This window comes from Aotus nancymaae, unplaced genomic scaffold (genome assembly GCF_030222135.1).
Source record: "Aotus nancymaae isolate 86718 unplaced genomic scaffold, 86718_ANA_hifiasm-v0.15.2.pri h1tg000059l, whole genome shotgun sequence".
In the NCBI taxonomy this organism is placed as follows: Eukaryota; Metazoa; Chordata; class Mammalia; order Primates; family Aotidae; genus Aotus; species Aotus nancymaae.
Window position 1 is genome coordinate 30,140,417 of NW_026988473.1, and position 21,100 is coordinate 30,161,516.

At 34.7% G+C, this 21,100-nt stretch overlaps 1 protein-coding gene across 1 annotated transcript in view; it reads left to right on the top strand.

The window, feature by feature from the left end:
* Positions 1 to 21,100, top strand: part of DCDC1 (doublecortin domain containing 1) — a 498,476-nt gene that overhangs the window by 301,120 nt on the left and 176,256 nt on the right. Inside the window, exons 18-19 of the mRNA XM_064365537.1 lie at positions 5,530 to 5,664; positions 6,049 to 6,206. Coding sequence (XP_064221607.1) covers positions 5,530 to 5,664; positions 6,049 to 6,206 — 293 coding nt within the window. The remainder of the gene's footprint in view (positions 1 to 5,529; positions 5,665 to 6,048; positions 6,207 to 21,100) is intronic.

Sequence of the window (21,100 nt, forward strand, 5' to 3'; positions counted from 1 at the left end):
TGTAATAGAGAGTAGACTTCTTCATAAGTACATCTTCATAAGTATGCAAAGAAAGGCAGAATCCATAAAGGGAGAAACTAATGACTTGAGTGTATAAAAATTTTAAAACTCCTAAATCTAAAATAATTAAGCAAAAATAAATAGGAGAATATGAAAAATGGGGAAAAATCTTTGCAATGTAAACATTAGAGAATGAGATAATACTCAATATATAAAACCTGATATAGGCATAGAAAACAATAAACGCTTCAATTGAAAAATGGACAAAGGACATTAAAAGGAAATACATGACAAGAGAAAAATTAAAAGAGCCAACCAAATAAAAATTTCAGCCTCACTAGAGATAAAATAACTGTAAAACAATGAGATGGTATTTTCTTCCCTTGAACAATAGGAAGATGTAAAACTACAATGTTGCTAAAGATACAAGAAAACTAACATACTAATTTTATGTGTCAGTTATCTATTGCTTTATTTTTCAATTAAGTGACAAATTATTACAAAGCATAGTAACTTAAAACAGCAAATGTTTATTATGTTACAGTTTTGGTGGGTCAGGAACCTGGAGTGACTTACCTTGGTAGTTCTAACTTAAAGTTACTTATGAGACTAACTCAGGTTGCAAACATCTGAGGCTTGACTAAGGCTGGAAGGTCTGCTTCTAAGCATACTTACTTTGCTGTAGCCCAGAGGCATTAGTTTGATTTGTGGGCCTGCACAACATGAGCTAGACAACCAAAAGAGTGAGAGAGAACGAAAGAACAAAATGGAAGCTCAAGTGTCTCTTATAACCTCATTTTGGAAGTGGCATCTACCGCTTCTGCCAAATTCTTTGGATCACATAGTGGAAGAGGAAGTGCCCAAAAGGAAGGTAAGGCCATGATGTGGCTGAATATTCTGCTAGCCATGACAGAAGCAAAGACCACAAGTATAATCAACGAAAATCCAGTAGTGGGCTTTGCTTCCTACAAAAGCAAAGGGCACTACACAAAAGTATGAATACAAGGAAGCTGGGAACTTTTGGGACCATCAAAGTGGGTGGCACAATATTTCTGCAGGTCTGTTTGACATTTATCAAAATCCTTACAAAAATACATATTCCTTGTGACTCAGAAATTTCACTTATAGCAACTTACCCCAAGAAATTAATCAATAGTATGCACCAAAATATATCTTTAAGGAAGTCCATTATGGTACTATTTAGATTGGTGAATATTGAAAACAGGTTAAGAAATCAACAATGAGATTGTATGAATATATTGTGGCATGTCTTTATTATGAATACCAAATGTTGGCATCACAAATCATGGAGAATAATTTATGATGATGAAGAAAAATCATAATGTTGTTAATTGAAGAAATCAGGTAAGAAAACAATATTTTACTATATTGTAGCAAAGAAATATGTATAGAGACAAAACTGGAAGTTTATATGTGAAATGGGTGGTGGAAAAATGGATAACTATTTTCTTTGTTTTTAACTATATTTTCTAAGTTTTCTATAACAAGCATGTATAATAAGAAAAAAAAAAGGCCGTCTTCAAAAACATGCCTGATTATTGTATTGACCAAGAGTAGGTAGAGTATCTGGAGTTTAAAGTTCCATGTGAAATTCTGCTGACTTACCTGCCATACTTCCCTTGAAAACATAAGCACTCTTGTGGAGCCCCAAAGTTAGATGAAACGTAACTTTTCTAACAGACATGAAGGGAACACCTTGAGAGTAATGGAGATGATCCCCCAGCCCTATTATGGTGGGAAAAAAAAATCTCATAAATGGATAGGGTTCTATTTAACAACCATTGAGCTACAGTTGCATCCTGAGAGTGAATCTGGTACATGTGAAATTCCAAGCATGTTCTTACTGAGTCTTCAGTGGGAAAACTTCTCTGTTATGAAAGTTGAACTTACCCAAGGTCACAAAGCCAGTAAATAGCATAGCTGGAATTTAAAGCCAAGATAGGACTGTAGGTTGTTAATCAGTATGTACTATTTGAAGTTTTTGAAATGGGAATTATGTGATTAAAGATGCGCTTTGTTAAAATTTATCTTCTGATGGTAAAAAATGGGTTAGAATGTGAAGAATGCATTATCAACCAAAGAGCTGATGGACTTGGAAAATAATGAGGGCTTAAGACATTAGAGGTCAGTTTAGGGTGATGCACTGGTGAAGCTGAAGGGAGGAAAAGTTGAAAGATTAGGCTATTGACTTCCTAAAGGAAAATATTTGAGTTTCAGATTTTGGAGGAAGTAGTTGTCTGTACTGGTGGTCTGATGACTGAACCCTGTGGTTGCCTCATTGGAAGTCAAAATCACCTGGTCTTAGAGTAGATACACTAGATATTACCTGGAAAAGGAATGACTCCAAAGGGGAAGTTTCAGGACAATTTGTAAATGTCCTAAAATGCATGATGGGAAGATGAATAATAGCTGTGGTCACTTTGTGTTGTTTACATATGTCTGCACCTTGGACAAACTTACAACTCCAGGAAGCAAAGCCCGTTAGTGCATTTTTGTTGTACTTTTGGTCTTTGCTTCTTTAATGTCTAGCAGAATGTTCGGCCACATCATGGCCCTACCTTTGGGGCACTTCCTCTTCTATTTGACTGGATATATTATATATTGAAATTTCCCATATTCCAGATACATCTTCTTTCTAGTATCAGGGAAAGTACCTCAGAAATAAAGTTACATAAAATGTCTTTACTTCTATTAGAGGATGTGAAGCATGAAACTACCATAACAACATTTAACTCATGCTGTTGTTACTTACAGTCTTGGAATGTGTCTACTGTTTGTTTTGCTCTTATAAGTCAATTCTTTTAATATTCTGATATTGTGGAACATATTTGATATTATGTTTTCTCTCATATTTTAAACACTTTCAATATTCTGATATTGTGGAACATATTTGATATTATGTTTTCTCTCATATTTTAAACGTAGTGGTCTTTTGTTGCTGAATTTGGGCTTTGATGATTTTAGTGGAACCAATATGGAATAATCTACTTCTCCATTACCCATCACATTCTTTTCAGTTGAATTGTCTTGAATGACAGTAAGAACTGACATAAGAAAACAATAAGTAACATAATGCAATAAAGATGACGTAAAAGTGAAGGGAAAATGAAAATCCTAATTTTTTTTAGATTAAACTTCGTTTTGTTAATATTTTGGATTAGCTTAGTGATTCAAAAATCTCTTTCCAAAATTATCTGAATAGTATATGCAATAATATCACTATATCCAATTCCTATTTATTATTTTTTATAAAAGTAATATGCTGTAAAAATTAATATTAGAACAAACACATTAATGAGAAGTAAATTCTCTTCTTCTCAAACTCTATTCCTATTTCTCAGAGTTATTCACTAACAGCATGCTTTTTGTATATTCTCAAAAATTATTTTTATGCATATATTTGCATGTGCAGAACAGTTCTCATTTAAATAATAAAAGGGATACATGTTAGTTTTGAAAAAATTTCCAATAATTCAAAACTGAATAAAATAAGCATTGGTACGGAAATTTTTGTGTGTATATATTTTTTCATTTCTCATAGGTATATAACTAGAAGTGGAATTGCTGGGTCATATGAAAACTCCACATTTAACATTTTGAGGAATAGCAAGGCTTTCAACCCTTCACATTCTTGCCAACTCTTGTTATTCTCTTTCATTTTGATTTTGTTACTCTTTGTCTTCCTGGTGACACTTACACTTAAGTAGTACGCATTTAAGGTTGGGAAGTGCCTCAAATTTTAAACATGCATATTTACATTACATCTTCTAACAAAGTTAAAAGTAATTCAATATCTATTTTTCCAGAATAATATAAGGACCTTAGCGCCTTTATCTACTGTACACTCCCTCATATTTTTTGTTTTTTAGAATTTTAGTTCCACACTTTAAAAAGTGCAGTAAGGAGTTTATATTATAATTGAGGCAGCATATTTAGGCTTGAGAAACTATTAATCAAGCGGGATGACAGTGAAGCATGTTGCTTAACTTCCCTGTGCCTGCTTCCTCACCTTTAAAATGGACACAATAATAGTACCCACTTCAAAGTACCGTTGCAAGGATTAAAATGCAAATTTATTGTTATGTGGGAAATTACTTCCACACAAGGGTGGCCTCCAAGTGTATTACTTGATAAGCTAGGCTACAACCCGTGGTACAGAAAAGTGCACAGAAGAAATTAAAATATTCACATCATGACTTATTAAATCAATTTAAAACATAAAATGTAAAGAAAGAGAGATAGGCCACATTAATGTAATTGAAATATTACACAAGTGGGTTGAAGGGTCATATTAGCCTGAATCTCGTCTGCAATATTTACATATCCCTGCTTTATTCGACATTACTCTTTCCTGCTGCTGATGTAGTTACAAGAACCAGAATGAAAACTTGACCAGAGGGGCCCAACAAATAAAAGGTGCCTGGGACAGTGACACACAGTTGTTCCATGAGAGCTGTGTGTGAATCACTTGACCCGTAGCTGTACTTCTCAGTTAGCCTGATGAGCAGTGATGGATTTTATCTGGCAGAAGACCCCAAGTGAGAGTCAGGAATGGGTGGCTAATTAAAGACCTCATGATTATCATGTACCTCATGTGCTCCATTTGTATTTAGTATTTCATAGGTATTTTTTGCTTTGTTGATTAGTTAGTCATGAATACTAAATGTCTATTTTATCTTTCTTTCTTTCTTTTTTTTTTTCCCCCTTTTTGAGATGGAGTCTCTCTCTGTAGCCAAGGTTGGAGTGCAGTGGTACGATCTTGGCTCACTGCAACCTCCAACTCCCAGGTCCCAGTTCAAGGAATTCTCCTGCCTCAGCCTCTCAAGTAGCTGGGATTACAGGCATGCACCACCATGCCCAGCTAATTTTTGTATTTTTAGTAGAGGCAGGGTTTCACCATGTTGTCTAGGCTGGTCTTGAACTCCTGACCTCGTGATCTGCCCACCTCAGCCTCCCAAAGTCCTGGAGTTACAGGCATGAGCTACCACGCAGGGCCTTTATGTTGTCTTTCAAGGCCTTTTTAGTGTTCATAGACATATGCTCTACTTAGTGTCTAACACTTCTCAGGTTACTATCTTGTCTATGCTTAGTGAAACTGTTTCATCCATTCTATTTATTTTTTTGTCTTCTAGAGCAGATTTGAATACTTCCAAACAGTACAGCAACTACACAATTACATATATGTGTTGTATTTACAATAATACCTTTTATATAGAGATAACTCAATAAATTTACCTATTATTATTAATATATAAGATGGTTTTACTGTTTTAATCTTATCTAAGGCCGAAAAATTAGCTACCTAGCTAAACTTGATCAGATTAACAACTAATTAGAAATTTTAATATTTAAGTAATTTGGCTTGATTTTGTTATGAAATTGATAATAAAGTACAAAGTTTATTAGCCAGACCTTTTAACTATTTATCTTCCCCTCTTTCCAGTTGGATGGACTTTTGGCTATTATTTATAAGGCTGATACTACTTGTTATTTTTTCCTTTCTTACAGGCTTATCCTCAATTTGTTCTGACCTACCTAAAGGAGCTAAATGCCGAAGTAGATGTGACCCAGACAGAGTATCACATTCACCATGGTGCCTGGACCACAGCTCATCAGGAATGTGGCAGAAACTTAGCAGAAGAGGTCAGTGTAGGGAGCCAAAGGCAAGACAGAAATAGCTCTCTAAAATATATTTTGAAAAGAGAAAAAATGTTCAAGTTGTTTTTGGGAGGCAAGCACAAATTCACAACAATGTTACTGATAGTTTAAAATAATACACATAATATCTATATACACATTGATATTTACATAAACATATATCTTTATATAAACATTTTACTAAATAGACAGTGATACGCATTTTCTTAGGATTGCCTTCTTTTGTTTTGGCTATGTTCAAAGGACTTATGTGTTGTAGGAAGATTGAAGGAACCATGGAAACTGCAGTGTTATATTTTTGGCATATATGGTTTAGATATTTCCACTCAGTGAAAATTAGGTACATTATTCCTATAATTAATTTATTAGGTTCTGCAAGAAAGTGCCAGCAACCTTGGTCTGAAGCAACTGCCAGAACCCTCAGACACCCATTTAATGCCAGAAGGTTCTCTTGAGGAGACAGGGAAGCTGACAGTAGCACTGGTGAGGAAACTGGAAGAGAAACATCCTAAGGCTTCTGCTCAGAGGTAGGTACTGACAGAACTGAGCTTTATTGCTCAATGACATTCGATGTTTTCCTTCAGTTTCATGTAAGATTGATTTCTTGAAGATTATTGAAATATCTCAAAAGCCCTTTGGCTTTCAAACATAGTAGTTTTTGGGTCACATTTGATGAAGAAATGCGACATTTATGTGTATTTTGTTGAAGATTGATGTACTGTATGTTATTGTTTATAAATATACTTAGGATGGCTTGCATCCTCGGATTTCACTAAAATACTCTGAAATAACCTAATTATGCAAAGGCAGTACAGACCATATATCCAATTGTTAAAAATAGCAAGGTATGTTGAAGAAAACTGTCCCATGGGCAATCCTTTTTATTTTCCATGAGAACATTATTATTTGGACTCAAAGTTAAGTGCACAATAGATGGTCTTAACCAGTGACAACAAATCAACCCCATTTCCATTCCTAGAATAAAAATAACATCATTGATATTGCTAACCAACTGAAAAATTACCCTTGGTTAAAAAATGGAAACAGTTTCTCTGATCCTCTTTCTTTAATTGGAAACTACAGTTCATTATTATTATTATGTTGGGGTTGATGTTGTAAATCATAAACTGACTTTACAAATTATAATTTTAATCTAAAACTGTTTGAAATTACTGTTGACTGAAATATTCTTAAAGGAGTAATATAATTCTTATGTTCACTAAAGTTTAAGGGAATTCCTAAATTTATTTAACTTAATTAATTAATTTATTTATTATAAAAATGGGGTCTAGCTATATTGCCTGGGCTGGTCTTGAACTCTTGACCTTAAGCAATCCTCCCACTTCGCTCTCCCAAAGTATTGGGATTATCAGCATGAGCCGCCACACCCAGCCTTCCTAAATTTAAATACATTAACTGTAGATAGCAATGTCACTTGCATCAAAAGAGACAAGAAACTTTTACTTTAATTAAAAGCTATTTTATATTCCTAAATTACATATTTTCACTTGGGATTTTGACAGGAGGGGAACATTTTTTTCTGATAGATAGCAAAATTGACTCTCCAATTTATTATTTACTTAATTTGTTATTTAAAATTCAAGTCTTTTGTATTTGTTGTTTTGAAGATAGAACACAAAGTAACAAATTTAATACCTCGCTGTATTATAAGATATGAAAACTTAGGTTCCAGGTATTCTTATTCTCTTCCCTGCTAGTTATTTTTTAATCACATGCAAGAATCTCAACTCTCTGCTGCTCCATCTACAACAGGACCACAGGCTGAGGAGCCATATAGCCAAGCCACTCTCTGCTATTCTCACATCACTAGACTGTAAGAGCCTTGGGGAAAGTCCTTGTCTGATGTTTTCATCTAAAATAGGAACTCAAGAAACACTGGGGCAGTTGGGAATGTGTAATATTGCTCTATGAGGCTGTTTCTGCCCTCTCTAGACTTATTTGGCAGCGATTTCTACTCAGCCATTTTTTTAGGTAACATTGGGGCTTGTCATTATCCTGGGATCTCATTATCCTGGGCTCTACTCAAGAAAGAGGCACAGTTTACTTCTGCTCTCAGATTCCTGAAACATATATGGGGTCTGTGTGTTTGCCCCACGCTGAACTTGTCCTTCATGATAACTACCTGCTTTGCCTATTTCACCCTTCCCCTGCTTGAAAATATTTTCTCTAAGGGTATAGGGCACTGCGTAGCTTAGGGATTTGGCTTTTGCATTCTGTTGTTGCTTCTCCCCTGAGGCAATGCAATCTGATGACCGTACTTTGGAAGAAAGGAATATAGTATTAGAAAAAGTGAGGCCCAAAAAGACGGGGCAGTTAATGTCAGTTACCATACCACAAGACCTATCTGAGGTTGTCAGAATTAAGTGAGATGCCATTATGTTCCAGGAAAGTAGTAAGCATTCAAGTGTTAGTTGTGAAAATGTTCTGAAAACAAGTAGAGATAGAAAATAATTTTTAATAGGGACTTATTTAGATTTATGCTTTCTTAGTCAATAGGAATTGACTAGTAAATATGTTTGGGATATGGTTTCATAAGAAATCTCCTAGAGGCCTTTTCTTAGTGGACATTCCTCAAGGTTTCTGTTAGGCTCCAGCAACTCTTCCTGCCTTCTTCTTCTTCTTTTTTTTCTTAAGGCAGAGATTTATCTGCATTCTTTCCCCTCTGCCTCCACAATTTACCACAGTAGATGTAATTTCGATTTCTTTCCCTCTTAAAACACACACACACTCTGTCTCTCTTTCTCTCTCTCTCTCTCTCTCTCTATCTCTCTATCAAATAATCACTGAAAAGTAGGTGTAAAGGTGTGCTTCTCCCCTTGCTTCGATAAAATAAGTTGTGTGTACATTGAATTCTAAGTTTGGTCCAAAGTAAAGTAAATGCCATATTTTGGCATTAAGTGTCTGGAATGTGTTTGTTTACATTAGTTTATCCAAAGGAGTCCTTTACCCTTATTTAAATGGAATAGGGGGTGGAGAAGGACTGGGACAGCCAACAAAGCATGCTGACCCAGCTTGTCACCCAGTGACCTGTGAGAAGGAAATAATGAACTGTGAGTAGCTGTCATCTTAACTGTTTCTGACAGTTTGCCTTTGGGCACATCTGTGTTAGTTGCATTGGAAAGGCCTTTGTTCTTTTCCCACTAGTGACTTTGCGGAGTGCTGAGCGGTTTGCTAGCTACTGTACTCCTAACCAGCCCTTCCTTCCCAGGGAAGGGAGCAGCTGCCAGGGATCGCACTGACATTTCTCTTCATGACTCAACTTGGCATAGACTTCATTCTTTTAAAAGAAAACATAGATTTAAAAGCCATTTGATTTTTTTTTCAATTTAAATATACTTTAATATCTTATGAACTTTAGAACTAATAAAAAAGCAACTTATAAGAATACATTTAGTATTATCCAAATTTTAGGTAGACAAATAGCTAACCAAGTGGGCTGGTGATTTGAAGAAAATATTACAAAATATTGACAGTTTTTATTGCATGTTTAAATGTTTATTTTCCAAATTTTAATAATTAAATATTTACATTAGGACAAAATCAGTACAAGTTATGCAAAGCATTTTAAATGTAGACACTTGATACTTTGCTATTAAGAATATTTGGACTAAAATTGATAATATCATATCACAGTTTGTTTCACATTTTCCACTGATACTTTTAAAATAAACTTTTATCTAAGAATATAAACTTTAAAATATTGCAGTATTAAAATTTTAAAGTCTAGCTTGTACATGAAATTATTGTAATCACTAGGAGATATGATTTGATAAGAAACAGGTGTTTCTGTCCTCCGGTTTTCTAAAGTTATAACTACCGTGTCAATGGTAACAAAAGCAGAAGATTTTGAATAATGCGTATCATGCCCTAAGATAATTGTTTACATTAAAACCACAACTTCATTTATAAAATATAATTCCTAAGTCAGTTTTAAAGCCTTATTTACATTTTTACAATTGCTGTAAAGTCAGTCCTTCTGCTGTAATTATGTCCTTTCTAGCTACAATTGGCATGAAATAAAATTGAGCGTTTGGTTCTCAACTTATTATGTTTACCATTTTAGGAGAATATAAATTCAAACTCTACTGCATTGGCCAATTTTTATAAGGTTCCTATTTCCCCTTATAAAATAGAAGAAATGAAGCTTGAAAGAAGTGACATGCTTTTTTTCTTTATTCTTTTCTCTTAGTAACAGATTTGAGAAGCGCTAGCTAAAGGAACTATTATAGTCTCCTGCTTTTCAAAGAAAGGCAAATTGATAGCAATGAGAACCTCTTTAAGCAGACAAATAATGATCATGTCTATATAATTATAAATTGTAAAAACTCATATATTAAAAATTGAATTATATTCTGATTTTCTTGAGTATTCAGTAGCATAAGATTACTATATTAAATCATTTATGTAGCTTTGCATATAGTTGGTGGTAATTTGTAACTGTCTTACTTACTTTGAACCTTCTCCTCCTTCTGTTGAGTAAATATTAACATAATTTTTGTAGAGCCAGTAAACTCACAGGTCGGTTTTGACAATAGTCAGACTGTCTTTTTAAGAAAAGTGAATTGTTTAAATTGCCACAGATCCGTTTCTTATTTTTAGCACTATTACCAATAAAGGTAAACGTTAATATAATAATTGCTTTTGATAGTCACTAAATCCAATTATACTTTCTAGGAATAAAATCCCATGTTTTATTACATTACTTTTCTTAGCTATTGATGAGACTCAGCTTTAAGCATTTGCCTTTATCTCTTTTATATTTGGGAGTATGGCATTATATTTAACAACATGAAATTATTGTGTTTCAAGGTTGTGAAGATATAATTTTGTTTTTTAATTAGAAAAGTCAAATATCTTGATATTGGCTGAGATTGTTGTCTGTTTGGGTTTTGGTATGTTTTAAAAATTAATTCCCGTATGTTCTCTGTGAATTAAAATAAAGTGAACAAATAATATAATTGCACTTGTTTCTTTGAAACAAAGTCAAAATCAAGCATTCTAAAAGATTAGACTTATATCTATAAATATGCATTAATTCAGAAATTCTCAAAGATTTTCAAGTAAACATTTTTATGATTATTTTTTGTTTTTATTTGCTGCTGTGAGGTACCCAAACCTTCAACTATGCCACTTAGTTTCCATTTTAACAATGTACTATTTATCTTTCTGTTCTATTCAGTATTGTTTATAGAACTATTTAAGTCATGAATGTGAAGCTCCACTCTTACCTTCTTCACACTTGTCGCCCCCAAACTAGGGTGTCTAGTATTATAACAGTGAAAATAGTAGGTAATGATTTCTGGATTGGGTAATATGGATGGAAAAAGAGGAGACAGGTGGTAGAGATAATAAATTACATTTAGTTGGACTTGGATGAGACCAGAGTGCAAGCTGTCAAAATGATCTATAGGTTAGCTTCCTAACTTGCCTATCTCTTTCAACCCTTGTCCTCCTACAATTTATTCTCTAGTTAAGGGCCAGAATGATCCTTTTATATTCATAAGTCAGATCATGGGAATCCTCAGTTTCAAATCTTTCAATGACTTCTTATTTTCTCTAGAGTGAAACTAAAGTCTTCATGTTACATATCCTACTTTACTGGCCCCATTGTATCTCTGACCACCACTCTCCCCTCCCTTCCTCTGCTCTAGTCACCCTGGCTTCACGGCCTTTTCTGAGATATAATGCATGCATGCTCATACCCTGTCATTCTCTTTCCCTGTTTTATTTTTAATTCAAGGCACTTATTTCTACCTGTCATATACATATTTGTTTACTGTCTGAATTGCCCAATTAGAATGTAAGCTTCACTTCAGCAGGAACTGTTTACATCTATACCTCCAAGGCTGGAACATACCTGGCACGTGGTAGGTACTCAGTACAAAGTTGTTGAATGAATGAACAAAGAAATGAGGTCGAGCTCAGTGGCTCATACCTGTAATCCCAGCACTTCGGGAGGCCAAGGCGGGTGGATCACGAGGTCAGGAGATTGAGACCATCCTGGCTAACACCGTGAAACCCCATCTCTACTAAAAATGTGAAAAATTAGCCCGGCATGGTGGATGCACCTGTAGTCCCAGCTACTTGGGAGGCTGAGGCAGGAGAATCGTCTGAACCTGGGAGGCAGAGGTTGCAAAGAATTGAGATTGTGCTGTCGCACTCCAGCCTGGGTGACAGAGCAAGACTCTGTCTCAAAAAAAAAAAAAAAAAAAATGAATGAAGTGATATGATTAATGAAATTAAGAAAATGGAGAGAACAAATAATTTGAGCATTCACATGTACATTTCAAGACCATCCTGTCTGCCAGCCAACTGTAGCCCTATGATCTACTTGTGTGTCAATCCAAAACTGAGCCCAACTATTCATTCCAATGGCTTTCTGGCTGAGTCAATGTCATCTATGTATTCTATCCTTTTTTAAAGCATAAATATTTATTGAGCATGTTCTAACTTCTAAACACTCTTTTATAGTATCCTAGGCACTGGGTATTTAGTGTGGAGAAGACAGGTGCACTTTCTGGCCTCACGGAGCTGTCCCCACAGAATCTAACAGAGAAGAGAGATATTAAACAAGTCATTACAATGAGAGAGAGTGAAGAGTGTCACTGTAGGGAGAAGGTAGTTCATCTTGAGCACTTCTCTCTGGTGATATGCTTTTGAAGTACTACTTTGAATGCTATACTCATTGACTTATTCTTCAGAGTTTACTCATTCCCTAAGTGAAATTAAGCATTAACTGTCAGACCCACTATACTTAAGTCTCAGAATTGCCATGTACTTGATAGACCCAAGCTCATTGTACTTGGCTCATGCTGGTTTGCTTGTCCCAAACACCCCTATTTCCTTTTATCTACCCAAAACCTTACCCTCTGCAGGGCCCATTTTCATTGATTTTTTTTTTAGCTTTTCTTCTCATGATGTATACATTTAAGCATACAAATTTACCTTGAAGGATGGCTTTAGCTTCACTGCACTCATTTTACTATTTTATATTTTCATTATCATTTCCGTTTTATTATATTGTTTGATCTATGGACTATTTAGATATTTCTTAATTTCCAAATATATGAACTATTTCAGCTTTATATTGTTCTATTGACTTCTAGATTAATTTCACAATGGTTGGAAAACATTTTTGATATGATTTTAATTCTGATATTTGTTTAGATTTCTTTTTTTTTTTTTTCTTTTTTTTTTGAGATACAGTCTTGCTTTATTGCTCAGGCTGGAGTGCAGTGGTGCCATCTTGGCTCACTGCAACCTCCACCTCCCAGGTTCAAGAGATTCTTGTGCCTCAGTCTCCTGAATAGCTGGGATTACAGGCATGCACCACCATGCCTAGCTAATTTTTGTATTTTTGGTATAGATGGGGTTTCACCATGTTGGCCAGGCTGGTCTCAAACTCCTGACCTCAAGTGATCCACCTGCCTCGGCCTCCTAATGTGCTGGAATTACGGATATGCACCACCACACCCAGCCTGAAATTTGTTGAGTTTTTTTATTGCCATCTACCACATGCACATTTTTAATAAGCGATCCATGTGTACTTGAGAAAATACGTATTATGAAGTTTGGGGGTGCAGTGTTCTGTGTATTTCAATTAGATTAAGTTTGATAAATGTGTTTTCAGATCTTGTATATACTTACTGATATTTTGTTTGCTTGTTAAATTATTTACTGAAAGATATATCATTAAAATTTCCCACTAATGGCCAGGCATGGTGGCTCACCCCTGTAATCCCAGCACTTTGGTAGGCCAAGGTGGGTGCATCAGGAGGTCAAGAGATTGAGACCATTCTGGCCAACATGGTGAAACCCCATCTCTACTAAAAACACAAAAATTGGCTGGACATGGTGGCATGCACCTGTAATCCCAGCTACTTGGGCGGCTGAAACAGGAGAATCACTTGAACCCAGAAGGCAGAGGTTGCAGTGAGCTGAGATCGCGCCATTGCACTCCAGCCTGGGCAACAAGAACAAAATTCCATTGCAAGAAAAAAAATTTCCCACTAACTTGTAGTTTTGTCTATTTCTCCTTTGAGTTTTATGAACTTTTCTTTTCTATAATTTTTGAGATTATTAGGTGCATACAATTTTAGAATTGTTTTATCTTTCTGGTCAATTAAACCTTTTGTTATTATAAAATACACTCACATACTTTCTCCCTTTTTAAAATTTACTTTGTCTCATATTAAATGTAGTGGTTCCAGGTTTTTAGTCAGTGTTTGCATGATATAATTTTGTGACCTTTTACTTTCAAACTTTATCTCTAATGCTGAGGGAGTGTTTTGTGTGAAAAAAGTATTTTTAATGAAGTATTACAATGTCTGTCTTTTAATTGAAGTATTTTAGTCCATTTATACCAATAATGTAATTACTGGTATTTTGGAGTTTAAATCTAACATGTTATTATTTGATTTCTGTGTGTTCCATCTATTCTGTGTTTTGTTTTCTCTCTTTTTTGGTCTTCTCTAAAATTTATTATTTTATGTTACTTAATTACCTTCCTCCCAATTATCTTGGTAGTTATATATTATTTTATTATTTTTTTTAGTGATTACTGTGAGGATTATGCATGTTTCTTTGACCTACTAAAGCCTAATATAAATTAGTGTTTTTACCATTTTACAAACAATTCAAGAACCTTGGAACTCTTAATCTCCATATATACACTTTCTGTCTAAATTCTGGTGTGTTTTAGTTCTATCCCTACTTATTATTATTATTTTTTATATTTCCATAATTTATTAGGGTACAGGTGGTATTTGGTTACATGAGTAAGTTCTTTAGTGGTGATTTGTGAGATTTTGGTGCACCCATCACCCGAGCAGTGTAGTCTTTTGTCCTTCAGCCCCCTACCATCTTTCCCCCTAAGTCAGCAAAGTCCATTGTTTCATTCTTATGCCTTTGCATCTTCATAGCTTAGCTCCCACATATCAGTGAGAACATATATATTTGGTTTTTCCGTTCCTGAGTTACTTCACTTAGAATAATAGTCTCCAGTCTCATCCAGGTCACTGCAAATGCTGTTAATTCATTCCTTTTCATGGCTGAGTAGTATTCCATTATATGAATATACCAAAGTTTCTTTATCCACTCGTTGTATTATGGGCATTTGGGTTGGTTCTGTGATTCTGCAATTGTGAATTGTGCTGCTATAAACATTTATGTGCAAGAATCTTTTTCATATAATGACTTCTTTTCCTCTGGGTAGATACCCAGTAGTGAGATTGCTGGATCAAATAGTAGTTCTACTTTTAGTTCTTGAAGGAATCTCCACACTGCGAAAACAGTGGAAACACTACAGAAACATGGTGGTTGTACTAATTTACATTCCCACTGGCAGTGTAGAAGTGTTCCCTGTTCACTGCATTAATGCAAACATCTGTTTTTTGATTTTTTGATTATGGCCATTCTTGCAGGAGTAAGGTGGTTGATTATCTTTTTAATGTGTTGTTGGATTTGGTTAGCTAGTATTTTGTTAAGGATTTTAGTATTGCCAGGTGTGGTGGTTCACACCTGTAATTCCAGCACTTTGGGAGGCTGAGGTAGGCGAATTGCGAGGTCAGGAGTTTGAGACCAGCCTGGCCAAGATGGTCAAACCCCATCTCTACTAAAAATACAAAAATTAGTCAGGCATGGTGGCATGTGTCTGTAATCCCAGCTACTCGGGAGGCTGAGGCAGGAGAACTGCTTGAAACTGTGAGGTGGAGGGTTGCAGTGAGCTGAGATTGCACCATTGCACTGCAACCTGGGTGACAAGAGCAAGACTCCATCTAAAATAAAAAAGGATTTTAGTATCTAAGTTTATTAAGGATATTGGTATTGTTCTATAGTTTTCTTTTTTGATTATGTCCTTTCCTGGTTTTGGTATTAGGGTGATGCTGGCTTCATAGAATGAATTAAGGAGGGTTCCTTCTTTATCTTGTGGAATAGTGTCAAAAGGATTGGTACCAATTCTTCCTTGAGTGTCTGGTAGAATTCTGCTGTGAATCCCTCTGGTCCTGGACTTTTTTTTGATGGTAATTTCTTAATTACCATTTTAATTTCACTGCTTGTTATTGGTCTGTTCAGGGTATCTAATTATTGCTGACTTAAGCTAGGAGGGTTGCATTTTTCCAGGAACTTATCCATCTCTTCTAGGTTTTCTAGTTTATGTGCATAAAGGTGTTCATAGTAGCCTTGGATGATCTTTTGTATTTCAGTCGTGTTAGTTGTAATATCTCCTGTTTTGTTTCTTAGTGAGGTTATTTGGATTTTCTCTCTCTTTTCTTGGTTAATCTTACTAATGGGCTATCAATTATATTTATCTTTTCAAAGAACCAGCTTTTGGTCATTATCTTTTTTTTTTTTGTTTCAGTTTCCTTTAGTTCTGCTCTGATCTTGGTTATTTCCTTTCTTCTGCTGCCTGTGGTTTGTTTGGGTTTTGGTTTGGTTTGTTCTTGTTTATCTAGTTCCTTGAGATGTTACCTTAGATTATCTTTTTGTGTTCTTTCAGGCTTTTTGATGTAGGTGTTTAGGACTATGAACCTTCCTCTTAGCACTGCCTCTGCTGGTGAATTTAGTATCAGGATTTAAATCTTTAACTCTTATTGCTAAACTTTCTTCATTGTGTTCTCTCCTATTCTATGATTTACTAATACTTGAAAGTCAGTTCATAGTAATAGGTAATATGCATTAATTTTTCATTTTTATATTTATCCATTCATTTGATAAATGCTTATTGAGTGCTTATTAAGAGAGATGACATAACTTTCTAACTGGCATCTCTGAACTAGAGTCAGATTAGTGTGGCTTCCAGTCTTAGATCTCCTAAGTAATCACTGTGTGATTTGGGGTAAAATATTTAATATTACTTGATTTCCTCAAATATAAAAGAGGGATAGTGATTATTGAGACATTTAAATGAGATCATGAATATTAAAGTTGAGCCCAGTTCTTGGTACAGTAAATGTTCAGTAAATGGTAGCTTTTATGACAATAACATTGTGTTGTTAGTATAAAGTGCAAAATATTATAAAATACAACAAATTCCTGTCTTTAATGAATCTAAAATCTCTTGAAAGAATCTGAATTCCTACTTTTAGAGAAGTTGTGCACTGCTAAATTTTAAATGTTATTCAAAAAGTATTTTTTGAGTTCTCATAGGATGTAGAAAATTGTACTATATAGTAGTAGAGTGGTCTTTAAGTTAAAAAAAATCCCTCAGTCTTCAAGGAATTTTGCAACCTAAATATGAATATGCACAATTAAATAACTTAGTAGTGACAAACTATAGTCATGCTATTAAAATGTGTTTTTAGCCTCTGTGAAAAAAAGAAATTGAGTATATTAAATAAATCACCTCTATTGCCAAGTTGGAAGATATAAATAAAAGAGATAGTCTGCTCTTGAGAAAGTTGAAATGTAGTTGAAAAGGTTAAAAACTTAAACTTTAGTGACTTTCATTGTTTTTTTAATGCATGTTTAACACTAACCTTTAAAAAACAAATGAACAGAAAAAAGAGAAATACATACAATCTTGATTATTAATTGTTTTCTCTGTCCCTTTTTATAAATATTTGGCTGCTGTAGTTACATTTACAAAACTGAGGACATGCTATTTTTTGTGTTCAACAATGACAACACAATAACAGACATTAAGATTTTCTGTGAACATGTTTTCCTTACATTAAGTATATGACTACATTATCAGCCTTCAGTGTGAACCTTAATTTGTGTAACTAATGTCATGTTATAGGACTTTAAGAGGTTTCCAATTTTTTGGTTACTATAAAAAAGATGATAACGAACAATGGACAGAAACTTGGAACACAGGGTAGAAGTTAAATAATAAGACTCAATGAGGATATGCCACCTCACAAATGCCATAAGTGTGAGAAAGAATGGAGGGCTGTGTGTTTGGAAGACATTGTGGAAGAGAAGGGTTTGGGCCAAAAGAAGGATAGTTGGGATTTGTTTTGTTTGAAAGGAAAGAGAAAGACATTTCGAAAAACTGCCATCTAGTTCTGCCAGTTTGAGAGTGGATCATTTTATATGTGTCATCTCTTACCAGAAACCTAGGATTTGTTTTAATTCCTATTTAAGTGAGCTCATATATCAAGCAGAAAGCTCTCATCACAAGGTAGATCATAATTTTCTAACTGGTTTAAGTTCTCTGGAAGCAACCAGAGATTTTTTTTTTCTCTTTTCCTACCATTAATTTCACATATGACATTTTTTTTTCTTAATGAGGCCAGTGAACTCTTTGAGATTAATAGGACTCTTAATTTCAAAAGTTTTTCATTTTCTTTTTCAATGAATTTAACTTTGGCATAATTGAACTCATGTTTGCCACTGAAAATTTGACAGCTTAAAAAATTTTCAGTGTTCAGAAATAAGTTGAGAAAAATAATATACTTTAGTGTTTATTTGGTACACATCATATATGGCTACTAAGATGCAGGTATTCTCTGAATATGACTGAGGACATTTGGTAGCACTTCATATGAACAAACAGAAAGTCTTTTTCTATGAATGGTTAAACATGAATACTATTCAATGTTAAGAAAGAATAAACTCTTGAGAACACACAACTTGTATGAACCACAATGAAATTATGCTGAATGAAAAAAGCCAATTTCAAAAGGATACATGGTTTATGATTCCATTTATGTAACATTCATGAAATAACATAATTATAGAGTTGGAGAACAAATTAGTGGTTTCCAGGGGCAAGGGATGTGGGGGAGGGGATGGATGTGGATATAACTAAAGGGGGAATTTTGATTGAATAGTTGAATATCTTGATTATGGTATGGTTACATATGTAATGGAATTGCATAGAGGTACACATACACATGCAAACACACACACACATATGAGTGCATGCATAACCAGTGACATCTAAATAAATGCTATGGATTGTACCAATGTCAGTTTCTCGATATTGTACCATATTTGTGTAAGATATTACCACTGGAGAAGCTTGGGAAAGGCGTTTGGGACTGCTCTGTATAACTGCCTATTAATCTATAATTACTTCAAAATAAAAAGTTTAAAAAAGAAAAACATTTCCCAGGTGAACATATCCAGCACTGAGAACAGAGACTACCTCCAGTTGGAGAGCTCTGTGGAAAGGAAATTACTTGACTGCACTTATGAGCGGATCTAGGCGGGTTCAATACTCCTAAGAAGAAAAGTTTGTTTAAAAAAAGAAAAGAACAGTTATCTTGAACTTCTCAATGAATGGTACCATTAGAATGAGACAGCAAGTGTTTCTCTAAACTTATGGCAATCATGTTAATGTTTTTAAAAAGTAAGCTACAAAGTAGCTACAAAATGAATTCCTGGTTCTAATAGCAGATGGAGGTATTTTAGCATATTTCTAGTAGGGAATTTTGTGCTAAGCTATTTAGAAGCCTTCATTGGAAGTCTGTTCCTTGGTAAGAGTAATAAAATAAGTAAGTCCAAGGTGAGTTAAAAAAAGAAAAAAGAAAGAAAACATAGGGTCAAATTCAGTAAACTTGTGGGAGAGGGGAGGACTTTGCCTTCTACCATGAGTAAGAAGTGGGTTGCACAAGCAGAAATTTCTTGGAGTAGGAGGAGCAAAAATTAAATTCCTAAATTTGAGAGTCTTTTTCCTGTTTTATTTGTAAGAAGTACATGTAGGAAAAAGTGTGTGTATATGTATGTGCGCATGTGTGTGTGTTGGTGAGATTGGAATGCTTTTTAGTAGGGAAGTCTACACACATATACATATGAGTATATTTATGAGACTACCAGTAGATAGATATCTAGATATAAGCATATATAAGACGTAAGATTTCATATTATCATACCTACACATCTTGTAAAATACTCATTGTGGTTTACTGGCATACCATAGATTTCATTATTCTAAGGTTGAACAAAAAGTATAAGATCTCTCTCACTATGTCATGAAAGCCCAAATAGTTTATTATTGGTCCTGAAACATCAGCACCACATGCTATTGTAGCAATAACTGCCTGTATTAGTTATCATTTCTGTGTAACAAGGTACCATAAACATAGCAGTTTAAAACAATGGCCATTTACTGTCTCACAATTCTATAGGTCAGAAGTCCAAATGAGCTTGTCTGGATTCTCTACTTAGGGCTTCTTAAGGCTGAAATTAAAGTTATCTGGAGGTTCTGGTGAAGACTCAACTTCCAAATCATTCCAGAGTGTGGGTCAAATTCAATTATTTGTGGTTATAAGACAGAAGTCCTTTTTTTTTTTTTTTTTTCTGGTTGTCACTCAGGGCCACTGTCAGTTCTTAGAGAGTACCCATGTTCCTTGGCACACAGCCCCTTCCATCTTCAGAGCTAGCAATGGTGTGTCAAATCCCCGCTGTGCTTTAAATCTCTCTGACTTTTCCTTCTGTTGCTGACTGGTGAAAATTCGCTGTGTTTAAAGGGACTCATGTGAGTAGATTATGCTTACCCAGGTAATAATCTCCCTGTCTTGAGGTCAGCTGTGCCATATGACATAAATATGGTAGTGATAACTTGTATTCACAGATTCCAGGAATTAGGGCAAGACATCTTTGAGAGCCATTTGTAGAATTCTATCTACCACACTCCTGCAATCTGGTAAAGGTCTGGTTTAGATTATTTCTTGATTTATCTACTAACTGAAGAATCCCTATCATGGTGAACACTAGCACAAAAAGGAAAATATAAAAGATAGCACTTATAACGTATTAAAAACAGACAAAAGAAAACAAATCAAAATTACATACTCAGCAGCCTGATAGTTTAGACCTGATAGCCACAATAATTAAATATAACATGCACTACTTTAGGGTTTGGGTGGTGACAGAAGGGAGGAAAAATTGTAAAAATTGCATGTGGTGTAATGACAATAACTGTAATAGGTCTTTCCGTTTTGTTGACCATTAGGAATTTGAGAACACAGTAACATAACTAATGCCTATTTGTGTTGTACTCTTAGTTGCAGGTAATAAAATTCCTGGTGCAAACTGATTTAAGCATGTAGTCTGAAAAAAAAATTCCAGTAGAAATGTTGTCTTTTCCAACATTTTTCAACTGATATATTTCCAAATGTTACCATCAGACTCCATTTTTCTCCATTTCAGTTCTGCCTTCAGGATGCTTGAGGAAGGAACATGATGTCAGCAGTTTTGTCTCTTAAACTTTCTCAGATTTCAGATACATATGAACCTACGAAAAGTTTGTTCCAGCAAAAGTCTCTGAATTACAAGTCATGCACTGCATAAGGAAATTTTGGTCAGTGGCAGACTGCATAGACAACAGTGGCTACTTATTTTTCCTGTACCTTAGCTATGTTTGGATACACAAATTCCATTGTGCTACAATTGCCTGCAGTATTCAGTACAGTAACATGCTATACAGGTTAGTAGCCTAGGAGAAATAGGC